At 37.1% G+C, this 23,551-nt stretch overlaps 1 protein-coding gene across 1 annotated transcript; it reads right to left on the reverse strand.

The window, feature by feature from the left end:
• Positions 1-266: 266 nt before the first annotated feature.
• On the reverse strand, positions 267-21,644 carry LOC104911754 (epidermal growth factor receptor kinase substrate 8-like). The gene is made up of 10 exons (XM_010713783.1): positions 21,554-21,644; positions 20,508-20,581; positions 10,971-11,038; positions 8,894-9,055; positions 8,543-8,692; positions 6,226-6,308; positions 3,743-3,879; positions 1,902-1,975; positions 765-891; positions 267-388 (listed from the first exon to the last, which is right to left on the reverse strand). The coding sequence occupies exons 1-10, from the start codon at positions 21,613-21,615 to the stop codon at positions 282-284; spliced, it is 1,044 nt and encodes a 347-aa protein (XP_010712085.1). The 5' UTR covers positions 21,616-21,644; the 3' UTR covers positions 267-281.
• Between the last annotated feature and the right edge of the window lie 1,907 nt (positions 21,645-23,551).

Raw genomic sequence — 23,551 nt, forward strand, 5'->3', positions numbered from 1 at the left:
CCTTTGCAGCTCCTTAAGGAGTCATCAATAAAGCAACCACACTCTCTTGAACTGCAGGAAATCTCCAAGAAAGCCCAACTTAAAAATAACTAAAAAGAAATCTACTGTGGTAGTTATTCTTCCTTCTCTTCAACTTTCACCAGAATTTTAGTTCTTCACTTCCTACTACTGGAATACGACCCTAAGAAAACCGCTGCAGCGCTCAAACGAATTTACAGCAACAGGGAAAACAAATATCATGTTCTATGTAACATTAGCTATCTGAGGCAAAAACACCATATCTACCTGCAGTTACTTACCAGAAGATTGAAGCCATGCTTGAACTTTTGGAAGCAGTCAACAAACTCATCTGGAGGTGGTGGCTTCGAACGGAGAGTAAGAACTCCCTCTGATAAATAAATCAACAATTTTTTTTTTACATCCATTCATATTTTACATTATTTCTAAAAATACTATGGATATTATAAACATATAGAACATCCTTAATAAATTTACCTACTTACAAAATGCTGTAAATATAAAACAACTGCAGTGAACGTATTTGGTAGTCACATATCTCTAATCAGTCACTCCCCACTGATTTCAAACAAAAGTTTTTAATTAATTTCTAAGAATATACTGTGTGGATATCTCTTTTTGTGCTTAAAGTGAAAAACTATTATTACATTTATAGAAAAAAAAAAAAAACAACGCGAAAATTTGCATGTGCAATCTATTTCAATGATCTCTAGAGAAACTGAATTCTGTACAGTAAGAATTCCTACCTCCAGGTCCTTTCTTTTTACTTTTCTTAGTTTTCTTCCTCTTCGAAAGTTCAGCAAATGCTTCAGCAGCTTTTTGAAGTTTGGTAACAAAATATTCAATGTCATCCAAAATATGGTTCAGAATTTGCTATGGGAGAAAAGAAGAATAACAGTTTCAGTACTGAAACTGCACTGACATACTGAAGAAGTTAAAAGGACTACTCTCTCAGACACCAAAAGCTCCATCTGTACAAAGTTCACGCTAGAACACTATGTATTTAGATTCATTATATCCTTTACTTTACGTGACTGTCAAGTATTGTGGAGCTTAGACTATTCCCAAAACTCTGGGCAAGTAGAGGTTTTTAAAATGTAAGCATCAAGATTATTAAGTTCAATTACACAGTTCATTCACACACTAAATTTTCTCTCAGCACATGAAAAAAATTCTAATTATTTGTGTAGGACAGCATTTTCCTACCCCATATAACTTCATAATCTCCTTTAGCACAAAGTATTAAGCTATTTGTTGAATGTCAGAATGTTATTTCAGAGAAGTGCTCTTTGAAAAGAATTCTTCAAAGAGCAAATGCAGAGAAAAGAAGGAGCCCCTGGGGAAGCACATACACAGCGAATTCAGCAGGCCCCAACATGCTTCCCTCAAGGCCCCCTGATGCTGTTAAGTAGAAAGTTACAACTAGCAAACAAAGAAATATTTGATACTGCATACACCATAGGACCTGCCCTAGATTTGGCTAGAAATTGTTAGCTTACACAAGTTCATAGTACATCTGCCTTTAAAAACGACCATATGCTTATGTTCTGGAAATTGCACAAATTTACATCCCACTAGATTGAGGAAAATTAAGTTTACTGTTATGCATTCTCTGAAATTTAGTCTTCACAAAACTAATGTTTATGTTTCTGTCTCTTCACAGCGAAAAATTTAACATCCTTTTTTTTTCTTTTTCCTTCAGGGAAAAAATAGTAATAACAATTAACTACTTTATGTTCATTTAGAGGTTTACCACATAAACATGAATACCCAGCATGCTTTCCTTCAGAACTGACTTTCCCAAGTGGAAAAAGATTTCCCAAGTAGTAGAGCCACACAATTTCTCAGAAATTAAGCAATATCTTTTGTTGTTTCTCACTTACAACATCTCTGTCAATCCTCGCTGCTATCATTTCTGCTGTTTCCTCATGGTCAGGGTATTGTCTTTGTTTTTCATCTGTGGAAAAGGGAGAAGGAGGATGAGATGTGTATTTATGCAGAATAAAAAAACTAACACCTCCTATAGAGCTTATGCTTGAAACCCCTCTACTGCAAGAAAATGAAGGACAAAATTGTTTTTACCATTCAATTTGCAAGAACGGAAGAACTTGCACCCTAATGCCTGAGCCTGTCAAGTCTTACAAAAGAGCTTAGGTGTATGATTTAAGCCAGCTTAGCTGTATAAATTAACCACACTACAGAAGTACGGTACTGGGTTCTTAATTATACATACATACATACATACATACATACATAAATGGCAGATTATAAATAAAATGCAAGGAGAAATTGTCCTATTTTGCAAAATATGCTGAGAGGTACCCCAGTAGAAGTAGATAAGAAGTAACAGTGTAGCCCTGAATTTGAAGACAATTTTGATGTGAAAGATAATAAGTGAAAGGGATATAGGAAATTTGGGCAGAATGACCAAGCCTGGCAAGAGAGAAATGGAAGATATCAATGTGATAAAATATGCGTTTCCAAATAACAATGGACAGAATCAGTGACTTATGCTTGAAAACGGTAAGGGAAGGCACTTTGAGAAATAATAAGTTTAGCATTTCTAAATCACACTACATTCTGTATGGCTTTTGTTAATACGTGGGATCTTAGTATCTTACATTTTAAGAAAGATCCAATTGAATGGAATAAAAGGAACTGCAGGAACTCAGACCTCTGATGGACCACTCAATAAGTTAATGAAAATTTTTTTCTTTTTTTTTTCTTTTTTTTTTTTTCCCCCGTAGAGAGAGAGAAAAGTCAAACAATAGAACCAACTTGCTGTTTGTTACTCAAGGTAGGTGCAGAGGTGCAGATTAGTAGGTGATAAAGTTCTTAATGTTCCTTATTTCTCTGAAAATTTTTGTTCTCCCTACATAATTGATTTATTGACTTAATTGAGTGATATAGCTTAATAAACAAAAGTAATGCATATGTCTTGGGTAATTATTATAATTCTAAAATTTTAGTATTCATTTTTAAAGAAACCTCTCACCTCAACTATGATTACTTCATTATTACAGTCTGTTTTACAGAGCTTTATTGTTTCTAATTCTTTTTTTAACGGAATCTGATTAAAATAGAATGTTTCCACTTTATTATTTTTATAATCCACAGATTATAAAATAATAATATTCAGAAACACTGCAGCATTTTTTGGGCTTTAAAAATATAAACTAGGTTAGCCATACCCAGATGAATAAATAAATACATAATGTTGATCTCTAGTCAGCTTTTAATCCAAGTGATTGTATTTTTTAATTGTCTGAAATATCTGGCCAACATTCTTCCTACTACTAAATAGGGCATCATTAAATTACTAGAGTTACGACAATACAGATTACTGTGCATGTTATTACGTTCACATAAAAGCCCGAGTTAAAATCCACAGTCCACACATCTATCCAACTGAATACAAGCAAACAGGGCTCTGAACACAAATTCAGAAAAATGTTAAGTAAATGACAAGTCAGATTATGACAGCCAGGTCTTATTCCACAGATCAGGCAATAGTGGCTTGGGGCATTTTGAACCGACTGGGAGAACAATTCTGCCCGCTCCAAGCTATGGCAGAGGGGTGACCTAGTACAGCAATTCCTCTATCTGCATTCAATTACTGCAGTCTTCATGAAAGCCTGTGAATTATTTTTTGTTATTACTGAGGATCATAAAACCCTACTGCCCAGAAGAACCGGTTATCACTGCGCAGTGCAACACAACTCACAGTCCCCTTGCTCCGCAGCCCACGCGGACCACGCTGCCACACGGCTTCTCACATCCACCTGGGTGACGGTCCCTGGGGGAACAGGGGCAGGAGCCCGTGGTGGGGGAGGGATAGCGCCATCAGCACTGGAGATCATCCTGCAGGAAGAGAAGGGGGCCCACCAGTGAAGTTAACACAATGTATTTCTAATCCGTAATCAGAGAAGATAACAAGGTTTACCAGGACCCTTCTACCGTCAAACACGCCACGCCATGGCCTTGCTAAGTCACCAGTACTAAAGGTCAGGGTATGCAAATAGATTAAACGTAACAGGAAACCCACTCTATGATGAGGTTAGCAAAATATGCATCAATAAACCAAATACTCTCACATAGACACATGGGACATGGTTTAGTGGGCACAGTGGTGATGGGTTGATGGTTGGATTTGATGATCTAATGGTCTTTTCCAACCTTAATGATTCTATGATAAATTCCAAAGCACTGCCAGAGAACATGCTGTCTAGAGATCTGATTGCTTTTATGGATAAATTTTGTGCATTTTATTTGCAGTTTAATGGCTGGACTTCAATATTGTATAAATTCTTCATTCAGAGTCATCTTTCAGCCACCACCAGTTGTGTACCTGTTCCCTGTGTTTGATAGGTTGTCAACCAACAGCTTCTTAAAACCCTACCAACAAAAACAATTACATTCACAGGCTGATTTTCGTTTTTAGAGCAATTTGTTCATCCCATCTTGATGCAAATGTATGACTATTCCCATTTTCAATTTTCATAGAATCATAGAATCATAGAGTAGCCTGGGTTGAAAAGGACCACAATGATCATCCAGTTTCAACCCTCCTCCTAGGTGCAAGGTCGTCAACCACCAGACCAGGCTGCCCAGAGCCACATCCAGCCTTGAATGCCTCCAGGGATGGGGCATCCACAACCTCCTTGGGCAACCTGTTCCAGTGCATCACCACTCTCTGAGTGAAAAACTTCCTCCTAATATCTAACCTAAGCCTTTCCTGATTCAGTTCAAAATCATTTTCCCACTTCTCCAGTTCTTAATCTATCTTTAAATACCATAAGGAAGTAAGTCTTTGAAGTCATTCTGTAACTCAGTATCAAAAGACAAAAAATCCCAACAAATCCTTTGAAACTCATATCCCATCCCTATTTAAAAGAAGGATTTGCATCTTCTTCATTCTTCTCTTTATAATCCCATCTCATTCATGGCATTCAACAACAGCACAAAATACAATTTGGTCATTTATCAAAAAATGATGTTTTCTTCACAGTTCCTTCCTATAGTCTTCTATAGTCTCCTAAGCATTCTTTTTTTGCATCTCCTACATTTTTTACTTGTAAATAACCTTGCAGCAATTTGATGGTGCAGTGTCAGACTTACTACAAGACCTCCAGACCTCAAACAGGACTCATCTAGAGAAGGCTTTCTTCCTGTGGTCCAATGCTAACACATACATGACATGACAGCAAGTATCCAGTGCTGAATTGTCATGCATTAATGACCTTTAGGCCTCAAAGCTTTTAGAGACTGATATGTCAGATTACTTTTCCCTGTGGATGTACTGACCTACATTCATTTCCCAATCAAATCTCATCAGCTTTCTCCAAAGTGTTTGAGTCTTGGAGATACACATCTTTGTGCTTACATTTATCTGTTATTGTACCTCAAAAAGTAAAGTGTACTTGCTTAATTTTAAACCCATATGTAAAATCTGATGCACTTCTGCCTTCTTAATTTTTTTTCAACGTAAATGTCCATTATTTCAGGAAAACTTCACAAGTTGCACACCAGAATTTAACAGGCAACTAAGGCAGCAATAAACTTATTCATACAATAGTGACATTTGTACTTAAAGATTTTTGTACAGCAGAGAATTCTCTCACTGGACCGCAGAACTATTATTGAGCGATGTCATCAGGATTCAGCATACAGACGACCACCATCCTATTCATTACTTAACATATTTGTGCCCTTGTTTCTACACTTGCACCAGCTACTGCTCATTTCTGTATTAATGTGAAACCAATAGATTCTTACTCCACTTTTTCCTATTAGGAGAGAAGTTTTCCATACCAAGGAAACGAGGAGTTTTTCAAGTCATTAAACAGGCAGGAAATTTTTTTTGTCATTAGTTGCTGTTTTATTTAACATCTTTAGATCCCAAAACCTCACTTCCTTGGAATTCAGGAAGATTCATATTTTTATTTCAAATTTTGAACTTTTTTATCCAAATACAGAACTCAGACACATAATGCTATTCTCTAGCAACCTGCACTTACATCAGCTGATCCAGTTACTAAAGCAGAATTGGGAAAGAGTGACACTGTAATTCGAGAGAGCTTGAGATAATTAGTAAATCAAGTCCTTACATGTGCTTTTTGAAGTATATTACCAACTAGCCAAAAAAAGAAAAAGAAACAGCAAACAGACATGCGGACCCCACATACTGCCAAGAATCTAGGTTTTTACCTTAGTGTTTCAAGTCTCTTCTTTTGTTTTCCACTCTTGCTGTCACTGATTGCACTTTCTATGTCTTCATGAATAAAGCTAGCCTGAAGAGACAGAAGCAGAGTCCACCAGTTCTCATCTAGACTAAGCAGATATATGAACTAATGATCTCATCATGTACTTTCTGAAGTTATCTTTTGATTACAGAACCTCTTATCATATTCCATTAAAAAAAAAAAAAAATTGGGATTTGTATGGAAACAGAACAAAGAAAACACGGCACCATTCTCTGGGAGCTGGTATTTTTGTCACTGCTCCAATCTCAAACATTATCATCAGATGGATGTGTTATCTAGTTACTAAATTTGTCTGAACAGTTGTAATTTTCCAAAGTCAACAATTACTGCATGAGCTACTCTTCCCCCTCCATAGTTTTGTTTTTTTTTTTTTTCTGTCAAGAATGTTTGTGAAAGACATAAAGTAAAACTACTATAAATAGTAGTAGCGTAAGGATTAGGAAAATAACTGGTATAATACAGTCTCCTGTAAGAAGGAAGCCTCCAATTTCCCTTTGGCTTAGTAAAAGATGAATTTCTCAGTACAGTTCCTGATCTTTAGATTCCTGTCTCTCCATTACTGCAATCTGACCTCACCAGTGGCCTATAAGTGAAATTCTGATACATGTCTAGTGCATTATTTTAATAGATCTTGCATTAAATAGGTCACAGCTTCTCATAGGATTTAGGATGCTCTGTTACATATCTTGAGCTGACAAATTAATTTCTTATACAACTTGTCAAGGCCCAAATCTGTCCATGTTTAGCTCATTCTACAAGTTCTACCTCTGTCCTGGAATAAAAACATGTAACTTCTTAGGAGGAATATGTAACTACTGGGACTAGAAAACTTCACTGAATTGAGAGATTGACTTTTCAGAATACAGTGAGATAGATGAAGGTTAAAGAATTAATTGAACAACTTGACAGGATTTGAGGAACAAAAGCATTTCATTAATTACACTACTTATAATTATTATTTAACAACTGTGTTTTTTTAGAAAATATTGACTGACCAAAATATAATTAATTTTGAATAAATTGCTATTGCAGAAGCTCCTGAAGTTTGTTATATGTTCTGATCGAAAGCATTAAGAAGGCAGTGAATAAGATCTAACATCTCAAGAAGAACCAAGGCTTATGGAAAAGGAACAGAACCTAGGATAAGGTCACAGACTCAAATGATATCTCAGAAGGAAAAAGGGATCCCAGACTTCAAGTCATGCTTATGCGTTCTGCAATTTTATTTGCACACACTGGAAGAACTTCAAAAGATGGAAGTCTGAAGAGACCACTGTACACCTTTGGAGTCTGTGACCAACCAGACCTTAAAAGAGGAGTGCTGCATTATTTGGCATACTGCAAACTGAACTTGCAGGATCCCAGTTTCCATTGAAACAACAAATTTTGTGCAACAGGTCACACAATCAGCAATCTTCACACCACTTGCAATGAACCAATTTTAAAATGTTTTCACAATGCAATTAGCAATATGATGTTTTAAGACAATGATATAAACTCCTAAGAGGTGACTGGAGAAAAAAAAAAACAAACCATAAAATGATTGAGCAAAACTGAAAGAAATACCAATTATATGGAGTAAATAACACATTAACATTTATAATCCTGGAAATGAAGAAGCATTGCATTGAATGCATTAAAAATATTTACTCTGGAAGCTTGAAGGGAATATTTTAATCAGAGATAAACAATCTCTTTCCCTCTTTTGTCCCTCCTGCAAGCAATATTTACCATTTTACAACCTCTCCTGCAGGACAGAAATGCAGAGGCAGAAATGTTGGGGAGGCTTAACTGTTCATTGGCAAAAAGAGTAGAAAAAGGGAAGGAGTAGGAAAGACTCAGGACTTGGATGAGTTCTTTCTACATTATAAGATAAATCTGAGATAACTCAAACTATTTTACGCCTCTTTCTTAGAAGTATAAATGCAAATCATATGCATATTCCAGAGTTTTGGACCTTTACAAACACAAATGAACAGCTACAGAGCCCAAGAATCAATATTTACAATAACATATTTGCACATGCACTGAAGATTCCAGCTTACATACAGTAATATTTTCTTACAAGATATACTATGTTGCTTATATTAGCATACTATGTAGATATCACAAATGCATGAAGCTTGAACTACACTTATAAGAATAAAAGAACATAATAATTTCCTATGAATCACTTTATTTTATTTTACCCATTGTACTTGCCAATTCATAAATTTTCCCCTGCTGAAATAAGTCATAGATGATCTCTATTACCACCTTACCTTAATCTCATCACATTGGAAAAGATGCAAATCTGGCTTGTTCTGAGTTGGTTCTTTACATACTAATGCAAGAATTGAATTGTAATTGCATGCATTCATCACAGCTTGGCAATGCTGAATTGTGCTTAAAGGAAAATTCTCCAGTTCATTCTGCCAGAAGAGAAACAAAAACCAGGAAAAAAAAAGAGAAAAAAAGAGTCTTAATATTCAGTGTCCTGATCTCAAAAAAAGCTGCATGAGTTAAAAAGAGAAAGTGATAATCAGCTAATTAAAATACCAAATCTTACACAAATCATTTTTCTGTCCTTTCCCTTTCTTTCTCTCTCTGGAAATGAGACTCACAGATCGTACCTTTGATTCCAAGTCCACCAAACTGACAGCTTTGTCATCCACTTGAAGAATCATATCTTGAGTCCACACTTTGCCTTTAGCATCCAATAATTTCAGCTTCCTTATTCCATCATCTACTGTAATCATTGCTTCTTTTCGGTCCAGAACAAAGGTGGTCAAGTGCTGGTGAATGACACATGCATTAAAATAATAACAGAATTGTGATCTTCCTTATCACTAGGCAATGTCAGTATTCAAATTGCCATGAAAGAGCAATACAAATAATTCATGAATGAAAGTGCCTTTTATGACAGAATCAACCAATATGACATAGGGGAGGTTGTTTAGTCCATAATGTCATTTTAAACTTGCTGCTTGCCATCCTCTGTCATTTCCTCACTACAACAAATGGTTATACTGGAAGGCATATGATGACATCTTCCAGGTATCACAGTGAGAATCAAATCCTGAGTATTTAGTTAGCTTTCTTGAGAAATGAAAACCTGTCTCTATTGGTAAGCTGAATCCAGAAAGCACCAGTAGAAACCTCGCAGAAACATGCTGCCAACACATCTCCACCACCACCCTGACCTGGAGCATCCCTATCTCTCCCAGAGCTGCCAGCTAACACATTGATGGCAAACATCATGGGCGTGCATCTGACTGGGATACCTTACAGACAGGGTATTTGCTTCTTTTATGCAGTACACAATAAAAGAGTAGTATATAAACTATGTTTGCTCACTGTCAACTTGGAATATTCTCCAATTTTAATTAATGATCTAGTAATGAAACACTACTCACAGGCATCACCTGAACTAGTTTCCCTGTCTTTAAAGTTTTGGACAATTTCTCCTTAACATATAAGCCATGTAAGCCATGTAAGACAACCTATAAAGTTATTTAATTTTATCCAGGCACAACTCCAGCTTCACATTCTTCTTTAAGACCTGAATACAGTCCCTCAAGTTGAACTGCTTTTAATGTATGCCTGCGCACCTATCTTACGAATAGCTTAAAAGAATTAATTGAGCTTTCTTCTATTAGAGGATAACAGCACACGTAATGACAGACAAGAGAGTAGATACAAGATGCATATAATCAAAGTATTTTAAAAAGTGAGACAAACCCTGCTGACTGCTCACACAGGAATACTTAAACTTCAAATACAAGTACTAATTTTTAAATTTTTATGCCAGTGGAGTACCAAAATGGTTACACAGAAGCTAAATCAGACGGATGATTAAAAGCAGCATAAATGTTCCTTTGCGAGCTGATCAAGGATAGAAGTACTTGGAATGAAGACTCTTCTGCATACAATCTCACAATTTAGAGCTAAATTTAAAACTCAGCAAAAAGGATCTGGGAATCTGCATTTTTTTGCAAAATTCAGTTAAATCCATGACAGTGTTCTGATGGTAAAGGAAAAAGGTTTCGCAAAAGAAAGACTGCATAACGAGGAACAGCACCCAGAAGTGCCTACATATAGGCACCTAGGCTTACTTTGTTGAATATTTAATACTTGTCGACTTCTGGACAGAATATGACAGCAGCACAGAGTATTTCTGTAAAGTGGCTTAAGATAGGAAGGAAAGTATTTTGCATTTCTCACTGGGGAAGAGTCTGTGCAGGCAGAATATCACCACTAACAGTAGATTCACTAAGGCTTTTAGGGCTTAGTACCCAGCTTTTCCTAACTATTATGACACCTCTGTTGTTTATAAATAATCAAGGTATTTCTATTAATTATAAGTCAGCCTTCCTGAGGCCTGCCTCATCCCTGCAACATAACAGGTTCAGAAATAGGGCAACATAGCACACTGAGCTGTCGTCCCATTGAGAAGCCCTCTCCATTTGCCAAACTACACACAACTTTGTTTACATTCTTCTACATCAAAATTCCAGCTCTTTATGGCAAAACTAGAGAATTTGATACATTCCAATGTAATCTGTTCTGAAGTGACCTCGGGCTGGCAGGATATTTTGGAAGATTCGTATGTCTTCAAGAACATTACCCTCAAAAATAGTGTAAGCAAAAATCACAGTATAACCAAAAGCTGTAACAGGTAGATGGTGTTGCCATACATCCTTATCTCACCTCTACGTGATACTGGGAAGTTTCCGATATGCTGCTGGCACTGTCCCGTGCATAGTTCTTTCTTTGTTCTAAAGATTGAGAGAAAAGAAAATAATTATTCATTTGCCTTCTTACCATACTGTGTTCTGGATACTTGTCAGAGATGCTTAAAACGAGCTGTATATATGAAAGCAGAAGGTGAGCTGTGGTTATTTCTGTATTCAGAGAAAAGAAAAAAAAGCTACATGCTCACACACTCCAGCAAGAACCATACTTACACTAATGTTAAAAGCCAGCTATCTTGTCTTGGTGGCACCAGATGGAAGTAGTGTTCTGGCTGGAAATGCTTCATTGGGAAGCCTGACTTAAAAATCATTGGCTTTCCACTTGGTAGCAACATGGTAACTTGCAATGTTGCCTTTGCAAGAATGCAAAAGGGTTTTCAGACATACATAACTCTTAAAAAAACAAAGCCACTCGCAGACCCAATCTGTGTCAACATTTATTTCTCCCTAGTATATTCAGTTTATTGAATCAGTAATGTAGAAATATTCATAGAAAGAAAGAAGGAGAAAAGAAGCCAAAAGCTGTAGCAACATAAACATTAAATAGAACAGAAATATTTTTCAGTTGAACAAAACACAATGCTGCAAAATCAGAAAGAGTTTGCCTCTTACTCCATACAATGGATTAACATCAAACCCAGAGAGGAATGAAGGGAATATGCAAGATGAGGACACAACACACAAACACACTAAAAACTAATGAATGTAGGAGAATACTTCCAAAAAGACCAAACCAAACCAAAACAAACCAAACCAAACCAAACCAAAAAAAACTCACACCCTCCATTTTTCAACTTTATTTTGAATTTCTAATACAACACATAGGGAGCTTTCCTCTTCTTTTTTCCCCTGATAACCAATGAAATACTCCAATTTGAAACACCAGAGCACTGACTAAGCAAGGAAGTCACTGAGAGAAATTCAAGGAAACTAAGCATTTCCTAATTTTTTCCTCTATGGTTCACTAAATACATTAAGTTCTGATCTTCAAATAGAATAGGCAGTTTGATCGTGTTTGGAAGGAAATGTGTGTAACTGATGTTAGGTTCATTTCATCATCTCCGATTGCAGCACGTAGGGGCAAAATGAAAGTGCATGCTTCTGTTGACAGGAGATATTAGTTACTTTTTGCAAAATTAAAACTACTACTAATGATCACACGTGATCTGTGATGTAGAGAGATCTGCACAGAGGGCACCACGTATGCAATACTTTAAAAAGCTCTCCTGTGACCAGGGTTTCTTCACACAGGAATCTTGGGTACTGACAAGGAAAGGAATACCCTCTCTTACTTAAAAGGTTATTTTGTTACCCTTTATCATCACATCCCTTATCTCTTCAATTCTCAGCGAATCGCATGAAAGACAATCCAATATCCAATTTCTAAAACCCCTCCTTGGCTCAGAGTCCCCTCCTCAACAGCAGACACAGCTCATGCATCAGAGCCATGCCGCTACCCTACAACAGCTACTCAGCTTGCTTGGTTTAGCACAAGAAGTCTGCACTGCAATCACCGAATTGAAGAATGCCATGGATTATCAGATTGATTTTAACTAGGTATGTGAACAGTTTAAAGCAGATACTTTAACTTCATCACCTGTTACCTCAAAATCCAGGACAGGGAACCTGCACTGATTCCAACTGTGATTAATATTTCTGCTTTTGCAGCATGTTATTTAGGTATTTTGTTTGACTCTTATTCTTTTAAGGACAATAGGCACACACACATGCACACCCCAACAAAACAGCAGTACTGTCTGACTTGCTACCTTTCTTTTTTTGTTTGGATGATGATCTGAAGAAGTAAAGTCCATCTGTTCCTAATAAAAAGGGAATTAAAAAACAGTATCTCGTTTAACTCCATACAATTATTTGCATCTCCAAGGGGATCAGTTAACAGTCCTTTACAGACTATAAAATGCTGTCCAGTAGGAAAGAAAATAGGCCTTAAAAAAAATTAAAAAAAGGCCATGTTTCAATTAACAATACATCCAACATTCAACTCTGATTATTATCTTTTTGAGGTGAAAAAGAAAATTACTTTTAATGACAACAAATGAAACCAAGATAAGGAATCTTACATCCACTGCAAACCTTATGAATCCTGCAAGCAACAACAGTCAGAATGGCTTTAAGCATGAGAAGTCTTCCATAAGGGGAGATTCCAAAGGAATGAAAAAGCAGAGAGCGACTTTTGAAATTTCATGCCCCGTTTCCCAGAATTTTTGTCCTGCTTTAGGATATCCAGAAGCACTTGCAACACTGACAAGCACATCCTCTTCCACAGAACAGCACAGCACTCACGCTAGATAAGGTGGTAAGTTTTTCAGCACACCATGTCACAGTGAGAACAATAGTGTTTATATAAGAAAGAGCTTTCTGAGTGATAATAAAAGCTGTGGTTGCCTACATTTGAGAGCAAAAGAGAGCCCCTCAAGTTCTTCATTTTTAATTACAACAGGTCAGCAACAAGAACTTCAACAGAATTTTCAATTAGCAAAAGCCAGTAAGTGTCTGTGATAATAAATAAAATTATGGTAACGACAAAAACTGACAGTCCATATTGTGTTCAGCAATAATTCCAGTTTACTTCTTTATTTTATAAACATGTTTATGCCGGCAGAATGTTTATTAGAACCCATTAGAGATCTAATTTATCCTTTGTTATCCTACAGGCCCTTCTATCTTTCTAATAAGTACCTCAGCATCAGGCAAAATTCTTCAGATGCTTCTGGAAGAGTTTTGCCTCAACCTTAGTTTTTCAAGCTAATATTTAGAAAGTGGATCTCCTTCTCCTTACAGAGTCAGCCCAGCTGCTAATAGCCCAAACTCCCAGAGAGCAAATTTTCCTGGCTGCCTGGCATAAGTCATGTTGCCGAAAGTGTCATAAAGGATGTGAATGAATGAATGAAGTCTCCACATAATAATATAAGCACAACACAATAGAAAAATTAAAAATCGAACAGACAAACTGCAATCCTCTGCCAACTCTCACCTTGCACTCAGACAGGAGGATGCATAAACCCTGCTGTATCCTTTCTGCTGATGTGTCATCGCACTGGATTTCCAGCAAAAACATCACTGTTATTATTCTGACCACTTTTTCAGAATACTGAAAACTTCCCTTGACTTATTACATGATGTTCAAATGCCAATAATTCATACTCTATTACGGAAAATGAGCAACAGAATTTGCTGACTTACTGAATGCACCATGTCTGACTAGGATGGAATTCATTATTTTCACAGCAGTTTGCATGGGGCTGTGTTTGGGATTTGTGACTATAGCAGCACTGGTAATATTTAAGCTATTGCTGAGCAGCATTTGCACAGCATCGAGACCATCACTGTTTCTGTCTGTCTCCCAGGTAAGTTGCTGAGGTACCCAAGAGTTAGCAAGGGTACATAGTAAGGCCAGCTGGCCCAAACTGACCAGAGTCCCACTGCATATAGAACAATAAAGGCATGCTCAGCAATACAACTGAATGGTGGTATTTCCAAAGTAACTGTTGCCCGGAGCACTGATCTGCTTGCAGGAGGTTGGGAGGTAGTGACCAAAGCAAAATTCCTGCATTATTTGTTTTGTTTTGTTTTGTTTTCATTTATTTCTTTCTAGTGCTTTTCCCTCCCTCTCTTTCCTTTACTTATTAAACTGTCTTTATTTCAATCCAGGGGTTGTATTTTTTTGCTGTTGCTCTTTCTATTCTCTACTCTAATAGGCTGTAGGGGAGGGAGGGGTAGCAGCCAGGCAACTCACTCAGGGAAGGCCCTCAATTGCTGGCCAGGGTCAAGCCCTTACACTGGAAAAAATTGTTTTCTGTGTTCTGCTTCAGTCTCCTAATCCTCCAGATCAATTTCAGCCTCTCAGAAGTCTTCTCACCCATGAAAAGAGTTATTGAACAAGAAGTGAGATTCTACAACAGAGGTTTCAAGATGTGATGAATAAAGCAATCACAGCTATCTTCTTTTTCTGTTTATTCTCTTTATTACAGATCTTAGATCCAATACATAAAATGCAGTGCAGCCTTAATACCAGTTAATTCAAACCCAGCTGATGTGCTACACACAATTTATCTAATATATTTTCCCTCTGATAAAGGAAAATATAGAAGTAAATATAAAAAGAAAATCACAGCAGAAGTCACCAAAGTTAAATTCTTAATCACAATCTACTGCAAATGCAATCCAGAGAAATTTGGGCAAAATAAAATTTCTCTCAAAGCAAGTGCAATAAACTTAAAAGCAGAATAGCTATTCACTCATGACTCTGACCACAAGATCTACCAGCTATCAAACTTTTCAAAGGAAGGCATACATTGATCCACAGAAACTAATACTCTTGCTTCTTTCTGATGTGGAGCAATGCTACTGCTCTTCATGTCTTTGTGAACTTACTGAATTTACCACTCATCAGGAATGGATAACATATCTGGTTTTAAAAAGATGTGAGAAGATGCTGACTTTATACTAAATTTGGAAGCAGACAGAAAAACACCAGAAAACTATAGAAAAAAAACATTTCAAACTCTCAACCAAAGGCTTTTAGCCAAGCCAAAAATACACTATACAGTAAACTACACAGACAAACAGGACTGTTCACTGCCCTCACTACACTAAAAACTCTGGGCTTTCCCCAGTTATTTCTGTGAGAGAACACTACATTGTTTGAAAAAGTAACTGTTCCACAGTTTCGGACAAAACCACCACACTGCCCAAAGTCACGTGAGGCAGAGCTATGAACACAACCTGACGAAGCTGAATCCTCTCTTACCCACTTTCCCATTGGAAGAGGCTGCGGCTAAATGAAAAATTAGAAAGTTGTCTAATAAACTGTATTGACTCTGACTCTGTTCCACTGTTCAGACCACATAGATAAATGAATTACAGCAAGATGTTAGAAAAAGGTTCTTCCCTGAGAGGGCGGTGAGCATGGAACAGGCTCCTCAGGGCAGTGGGCACGGGCTCAAGCTGCCAGAGTTCAAAGAGCATGTGGACAACACTCACAGACATAAGGTTTGAATTTTGGATGGTGCTGTGCAAAGCCAGGAGTTGGCCACTTGTAGGTCCCTTTCAACTTAAGATATTCTATGATTCTAAGATGAACCTGATTCTTTATCTAAGTAAGGAAAAACCTTACCAAATATAAAAGGTCTGAGGCTGAGTCTTCACGGATGACCTGAAGCACAGCTGGCACTAGCAAGGGCTATGCTACATTTAGATACAAACAAATTTTCGGTTCCCAGACGCTAAAATTGAAAAGAAGAATTCCAGTGCCTAGACCTCCACTAGTATCTCACAAATAATTGCATAGGCCAGATATAATAAATGTTATCAGCACTCCAGCTATGATAGTGCAAAGAAGAATAATGGTTGATCCCATCTTCCCCTTCCATAAGGAAATTGGAAAATGTCTATACCACATACAAAGAGACAAAGCTCTGAAATTAGATGGCAATCTACATACAGATGGATTAAGTGTCTCACGAGCTGTCTTATGAATCCTGAAGTGACAGTTTTGATTATTACCATGCATTGAGAAGCAGAAAAACACAATGCTTATTTTACTACTGTCTGTTCATTAGAGTGATTGCTGATACCCCTTTAGGAATTACAGCAGCTGGAAAAACTCAACTTGAGACTCAGAGCAAAGTACAGGAGATGTGATCTAACGCATCCAAGGAGAAAGGTCAAAACTTTTTAAGTACAAATGTTCTTATTAGAGGAGTAAAGGCTACTGCTTTCAGAGATTCTTGATGTCAGTCTTCTCCCTGATGACTACAGGGAAATAACTATCAGAGAAGGTGCAGTGTTTAGAAGTCAATTGTCATTTTAATTCAACTGAGCATCAAATAACACAAGAATGTTACACAAATAGTTTATTTTAACAGACTCTATTACACTGCATTTCTTGCTCTGAATGAGGTATTTGAGCAGTACAAATACAGACATGCAATTTTACTGCTAGCACCTAATCACAGCCATGAGAATACAAACACAATATATAAAACACCCGGCCCTTCCTGATGGGTTGCTTTTGTAACATCTTCCAATTTGGAGAAAACTACTATCTTATGACTGCTGCAGAGCAGGGCTGCTCCGCAGTGTGTCACTCACTGGCAAACCCCCAGTACAGCTCTGGCTACTGGCTCCAGGTAATGCTGCCCATCTCCATGCGAGCAGAGCTGCAGAAGACAGATGGAGAAGCTAATGCTAGAAAAACAGATGAGAGTATGAGCCAAAATTCACTTCACATGGAGAGATGAGGAGTTAAATAATGAAATAAAACTATAAGAATGTGTAAAGGGCATCTTTGCTCCAAATTCAGGGGAACATTTATCATGCAAATACAAAAACATTTCAGGCAGGAAATGGATGAAAGAAATTATCTGACACAAGAAAAGGCAATTGGAATCAAGTTTTTGCTATCAGATAACTACTTCAGAGATAGCAAAGACTCCAGTTTTTAGCTGAACTGCCTGTAATATAAATAAAATTCCAGACACCTTTCCCACCAGCAGTGTGGTCAGCCTTCTGCCTGAAGACCAAAGGACTGAACAATTGTGAATGACCTTACTAAAACAAGCACTGGCACTCAACATTTAAACTTCGTGTCATGTTGCATATGTATATCTACATAGAGAGACAGATTGGGAGATGTTTTAAGATCTTCACTGTGACTAGAAGAAATTGTATTCAAGATCAAGTATTGACTTAGGAACCCAAGAACCACGGATAGGCGCTCTAGTACAAATGACATTCAGAAGTCTTCCAGAAAAGAAACTTGGTTATGGACAAATTTAGCTCCTAATATTACAAAGCCACATTTTATCAAAACAAAAAGCACAGTCCACGTTACTCCTATGCCAAAATTATTTTTATTTTTTTATATATATATATACACACACATATATAGTGCATATATATATAAATTTATATGTATATATATGTGAGTCTGCTAAATAGATACACTTGAGGTATTTACGTGTCATTTGTATATAAGATATACATCATGCAAAAAATAAAAACAAAGCTAGAAGACTTCCAATCTGATTTACAGGCATTCAGTCTCATGGATAAAAAAAAATGCATGTGTTAACTATTAATTGTGCACTAATTATTAACATTTTATAATATACATTTTAAACTCTTACTAAGAATTCTTATATCACTTAGCTGTTTCCTACCTCACTGGGAAAGCATGCACAAAAATTCCTCCGTGTGACATGGGAAGAAACCCTGAAGACATGTGGAAAGCAGGAGAAGTGTAACATGATTGCTAAGTATAACTAACTGCCTTGAATTTGAGAAAGGTTTTAGGTGTTTTTTCTGTTTTCTCCCACTCGTACAGTTAGTGATATTGACAGACTTGTTCTTTATGCATACGAAACAGAGAAAAAGCAGCAAAATGTGCAAACTCCTCTCTACAGGCTGTGCCAATGTATCTTTACTTCAGATTCAGAATAATTGATTCTTCTCTTTCATTCAGTTGTTGGCAATTGGAACCACAATTTTGTCATCTCTCTCCTAGTGAACCAAGTTAACCAAGATTAACAATTCATCTTACAGGAGCCACCACACCATAGTTACATGGTAATATTTTCAATTAATAAACAAATTCAATAAAATATTTTAGAAGTAATAGGCTGTTTATCATTATATATTTCAAATTTACTCACTTGTCCCTGTCTTGTACTTACATATGAATATCCCATGATGTTTGACATGAAAAAGCTCAGAGAGGTATCACTGTAAAGGCCCACAAAGATTAAAGGACATGCTTAAGACACTTAATGTTGCCACACCATTCAAAACATATACTTTTGAAAAATTATTTGGATGACATAAAATGAATGAGAAAAGTGAAAAGTGTCTCAAATAAATAATCTGCTAAGAGCTTTCAGACATGTCCTTTGCTGGTTTCTGTTACCACTCACTATTTCTGTAAACACGTGCAATCAGTTTGTCATGTGAAATCTATACAGGATGCAGAAACACCAGTGTTGAAAACTCCTCTTACTGCAGAGTTTTGCTCTCTTGCAGTTCCTGCTTTTAATACTATGTAAGTGAATGACTTCTGTAACATGTCACTGAAAAAAAAATGTCTAAACTTAGAACTATTCATATGCAGCATCGTTCTTAAATGGCAAACATTTCAAACAATTTCTTCTTCTGTCTGCTGATTTTTCTGGGAGTGGACTTTCACATACTGTAGCACAGTGCTTTCTGCCTCCAAACCATATCAGCATTTTCTCACCTCTCTTCTTCTCAGAGAATACAAATCAAGAGACTTCAATCTCCTTAAGTTTTAGCCACAAGAATTTCAGAGCAGTTTAAAAGTAAACAGTGCAACCAATACAATTAAGTTCTTATGTGTTCACAGGTGAATAGCCCGACACAAGGCTCATAAGGGTGTCCTTCCAAGGGGAAATGTAAAGCTCTAAAACCACAAAGCAATCTGCCATCACTCCCCTATCCTCATGAGGTCCCTCCTGGCCATTACTCAACTCAAAACAGGAGGGAAGCAAGACTAATTACCAATAGGGATGTTGCAATTACTAGATCAGCTCTTCAAGCTTTCTGGTTTCTTAACCTGGGGAAGAGGTGTTAAATTCAACAAGGGAAATCATGGAATGGCTTGGGCTGGAAGGGATCTTAAAAATCATCCAGTTCCATCCTCCCATGATGAGGGCAAAGTTCCCACCTAGTAGCTCAGGGCCCCACCCAGCCTGACCTTGAATGTCTCCAGGGATAGGACATCCACAACCTCTCTGGGCAGCCTGTGCCAGTGCCTCACCATCCTCTGAGTGAAATTTTGTTTTCCCCTAAAAGCTGCTTGCGATGTGAGGGGTACAATACAGGACTTCATTTTAACTACAAACTTTGTTTTACCATTCTCAGAAAAATACGAGCATCCCCAGTACAGACTTCAGGCATATCTAAATAACAGCACATTTGACAGTTACAAAACCTGTCAAAAATAGCAGGCCAAGTAGGACTCCATATCTGTTACACCAAATATAAGCTCTCTAAAATCCTTGCGTCAAACAATAGTAATACTGTTGTAAATTCCCTTTCTGCTAGCTGAGCATAAAGTTAGGCAGGGAGAGGGAGACACAAAGTATGAATCAAACTATAGCACAGCTAGATCCTTGAGTGCCTTTTCCCTATCACTCTTACTTTTCTGACAAATGCCTTAAATGTTGCTGCCTTAAGAGTTAGCAGGTGGGAGTTCTCCGCTAAGAAAGAGGCGAAAATATTTCATAACCAGCCACGTTAGTTTCAAAAAGAATAAAATCCTCTAGTAATTTCATTTTTATTAATAGAAATGTATAGACATATAACAATGTACTTATCTATAAACATTTACATACCCAATTTCAGTTTTTTATACATATATATAAAAAATATCTAAATAAAATATATACAAAGACATCACAATCAACATTTAAATAACAATTCTAACACAGAAATTCAGAAACTTTCTGAACCTTACCATAAAGAGCCTTTGCACTTGTTCTGGAATTCTGCTCCCTCTCTGCCTGAGCAAATGTTGGTGAGCCATAGCCACTGGAAGGAAAAAATTCAGGTTAACTTCTGTATGAATGTCATTTCGAAAAAAACACAGAGTGAAACTTTCCCATTGTGTAGGTCTACACGTACCTACAATGTTTGCAACAAAGGAGATGCTACTGGATACTGATTCTACATCATGAATATAAGGAAGCATGCTTCACTTGGGCTGGGAGCCCTCCTGTGCTATTTCTTGTTAACAGCATCACGCACAGTGGGGGCTGTGACATACATCTAAATACTACCATAATGTAAGTAACACTGATTACTACCAAGTAAGAGTAATGCCAAAGACTTGGTAGCATTTTGCCTCTTGCTTATGTATACAAGTGGTGTTTTAACAGTTTCAAGTGCTTTTCATAAAAGGAATATCATTGTCTACAACAAATGGAAAGACAATCCAACATTCTTCTAGCGTAACAACAGTAATGAGTCACGTACAAACTTTTGCATTAGATTAGGCCAATTCTCATTAATGGTGTGAATGAGCATAGTGTGCTTCTGACACAGGCAACATCTTCCTATCTCAGAAAAGGCAACACTTCCAAGGAAAGCAATGGTTGCTCAGTTCTGTTTTCTGGGAAATGATATTTTCTCACAGATGGAAAGGGCAGCCTCATCCTTGAGGCAGAAGAATACTTTCACTCACAGCTAGCCTTAAACATCTCGGTCAGATGAAGACATCTCTGTGTCACGTCATAATTATACTGTGGCTACAGCAATTTATTTTTCTGTGCCAGATGACATCACCCAGTAATATAGCTTTATTCTTCCACTATTACAAAAGTCAGTCAGATAATATCTATTATTGGTTCCACAGTTTGGAAGCTGCATGTTCTTTTAGACAAACTGCATTTGTGTTATTTTATTGAGCTCTAAAAATCATAGCTCTACTCAAAATGAAAGCATAAGGAAAAAATACAAAATATTTTTCTGTCCAGAGGAGGAAAATCAAAGGCATAAACTTACTTGATTTGAGGAGAATAACTTCCATAGCCACCAGGAGGGGTATTTGATATATGGCCATTCATTCTTATCGTCACTTACTGAAGGAAATGATCTGCAAAAGAAACAGCAGTAAATGAATTGAAGTCTCTAAAGAGATGAAGGTTCAATACAGACGTAATCCAAACCTAATGAGAAAATTATGGTTGAAATGTGGAACCAATTGCATCAACAAACTCAATTGTTATTATTTTTATTGCACTGAAGCCTTAAAGATCTATTACGGAACTTCTCCCCCAGTTGTAATTTGATAACTTTTTCTTCAAATAATTTGGTAAATTAAGCCATTACAGCAGTCTCTAGGAATTACTTTTCAAATAAAAGGCTGACTAAACAGAGAACAACATCTGCTTCAGAAGTGAACAAGATGTTCCAAATAGTAACTTTAATAATCAAGCATGCTTGACTTTCATCCACAATTCATTTATCTGAATACAACTTTTGTAATGATATTTTGATGCTTATTACATCTATAAAATGTATCAGATGAATTGTTAGAAAGATACATTATCAAAGCAAAACACAACTGTCAACATAGAAGGAAACTTGGTTAGCTATTCTGAAAGACTAAAAGAACTGAAAGACTGAAAGAAACTCTTTCTTTTCTTTTCTTTTTTTTTTTTTCTTAAGCAGCACATAACTTCCTGAAAGGTTGGCATGCCAGAAGAAAACTCTCATGTAACAGTAATTCTGAAAAAGCTACGATGGAACAGTTAGAGGAACACTTTCTTGCTTAAATATCATGCCCATTGAAGTTAAAATTGACTCTGGAAAGCAATTTTCAGATTACAGTTAACAAGTAACTATTTAAATTTATAACGGGCAAATATACTTTCAGATATGTGTGTATGTGTCTATATATATATATATACAGTAACAGAATGGCTTGAGTTGGAAGGAATCTCAAGGATCATCAAGTTCCAATCTCCCTACCATAGACAGGTCTGCCAACTGCTAGATCAAGTACTAGATCATATTGCCCAGGGCCCCATCCAACCTGGCCTTAAACACCTCCAGGGATGGGACATCCACAACCTCTCTGGGCAGTCTGTTCCAGCACCTCACCACTTTCTCAGTAAAAAAAGCCTTCCACCTGACATCTAATCTAAATCTCCCTTTCTTTAGTTTTAAGTCATTTCCCCTTGTCCTATCACTTTCTACCCGTGTAAAAGTTGATTTCCCTAATCTTTAAAAACTCCCTTTAAATACTGGAAGGCTACAATGAGCTCTCCCCACAGCCTTCTCTTCTCTAGGCTGAACAAGCCCAGTTCCTTCAGCATGTCTTCATAGGAGAGATGCTCCAGCCCTCGGACCATCTTCGTAGCTCTCCTCTGGGTCCTCTCTAAAAGCCCCAAATTTTTCCTGAGTTGGGATCCCTGGATTTGGATGCACTACTCCAGCTGGGTCCTCATTAATGCAGAATGGAGGGGTACAATCCCCTCCCTCTCCCTGCTGGCATCCTTCCTCTTCTGATGGAACTCAGGATACTTCTGGCTCTCCAGGCTGCAAGCACACACTGCTGGCTCATGTTAAGTTTCTCATCTACCAGAACCTCTAAGTCCATCTCAGTAGGGCTGTTCTCAAGGAGTTCTTCTCCCAGACTGTATACATATCTGGGATTACCTTCCAAGTACAATATCTTGCTCTTGGCTTTGTTAAATCCCATTAGGTTCACATGGGCCCATCTTTAGAGTTTATCAACGTCCCTCAGGAGGACATGATTCAGAGTCATGAAATAGAATTTTAACTCTGCAAAACAGTCTAAAGTATGTCAGATAAAGCATGTATCCAAGACACTCCGTTTCCAAATGTGAGCACAACCTGCTTTGTTGTACTAAAGCCATTTTACAATCAGCTTATGTTCTGAATCACTGTCAGCCAACTGCCTTACTATAACAGTTCTCTTCTTGGATTACAAAAAATCAGCAGCCAACTGACCTATAATGCATACTATATTTTGTA

The sequence above is a fragment of the Meleagris gallopavo genome, chromosome 1 (genome assembly GCF_000146605.3).
Source record: "Meleagris gallopavo isolate NT-WF06-2002-E0010 breed Aviagen turkey brand Nicholas breeding stock chromosome 1, Turkey_5.1, whole genome shotgun sequence".
Taxonomy (NCBI): domain Eukaryota; kingdom Metazoa; phylum Chordata; class Aves; order Galliformes; family Phasianidae; genus Meleagris; species Meleagris gallopavo.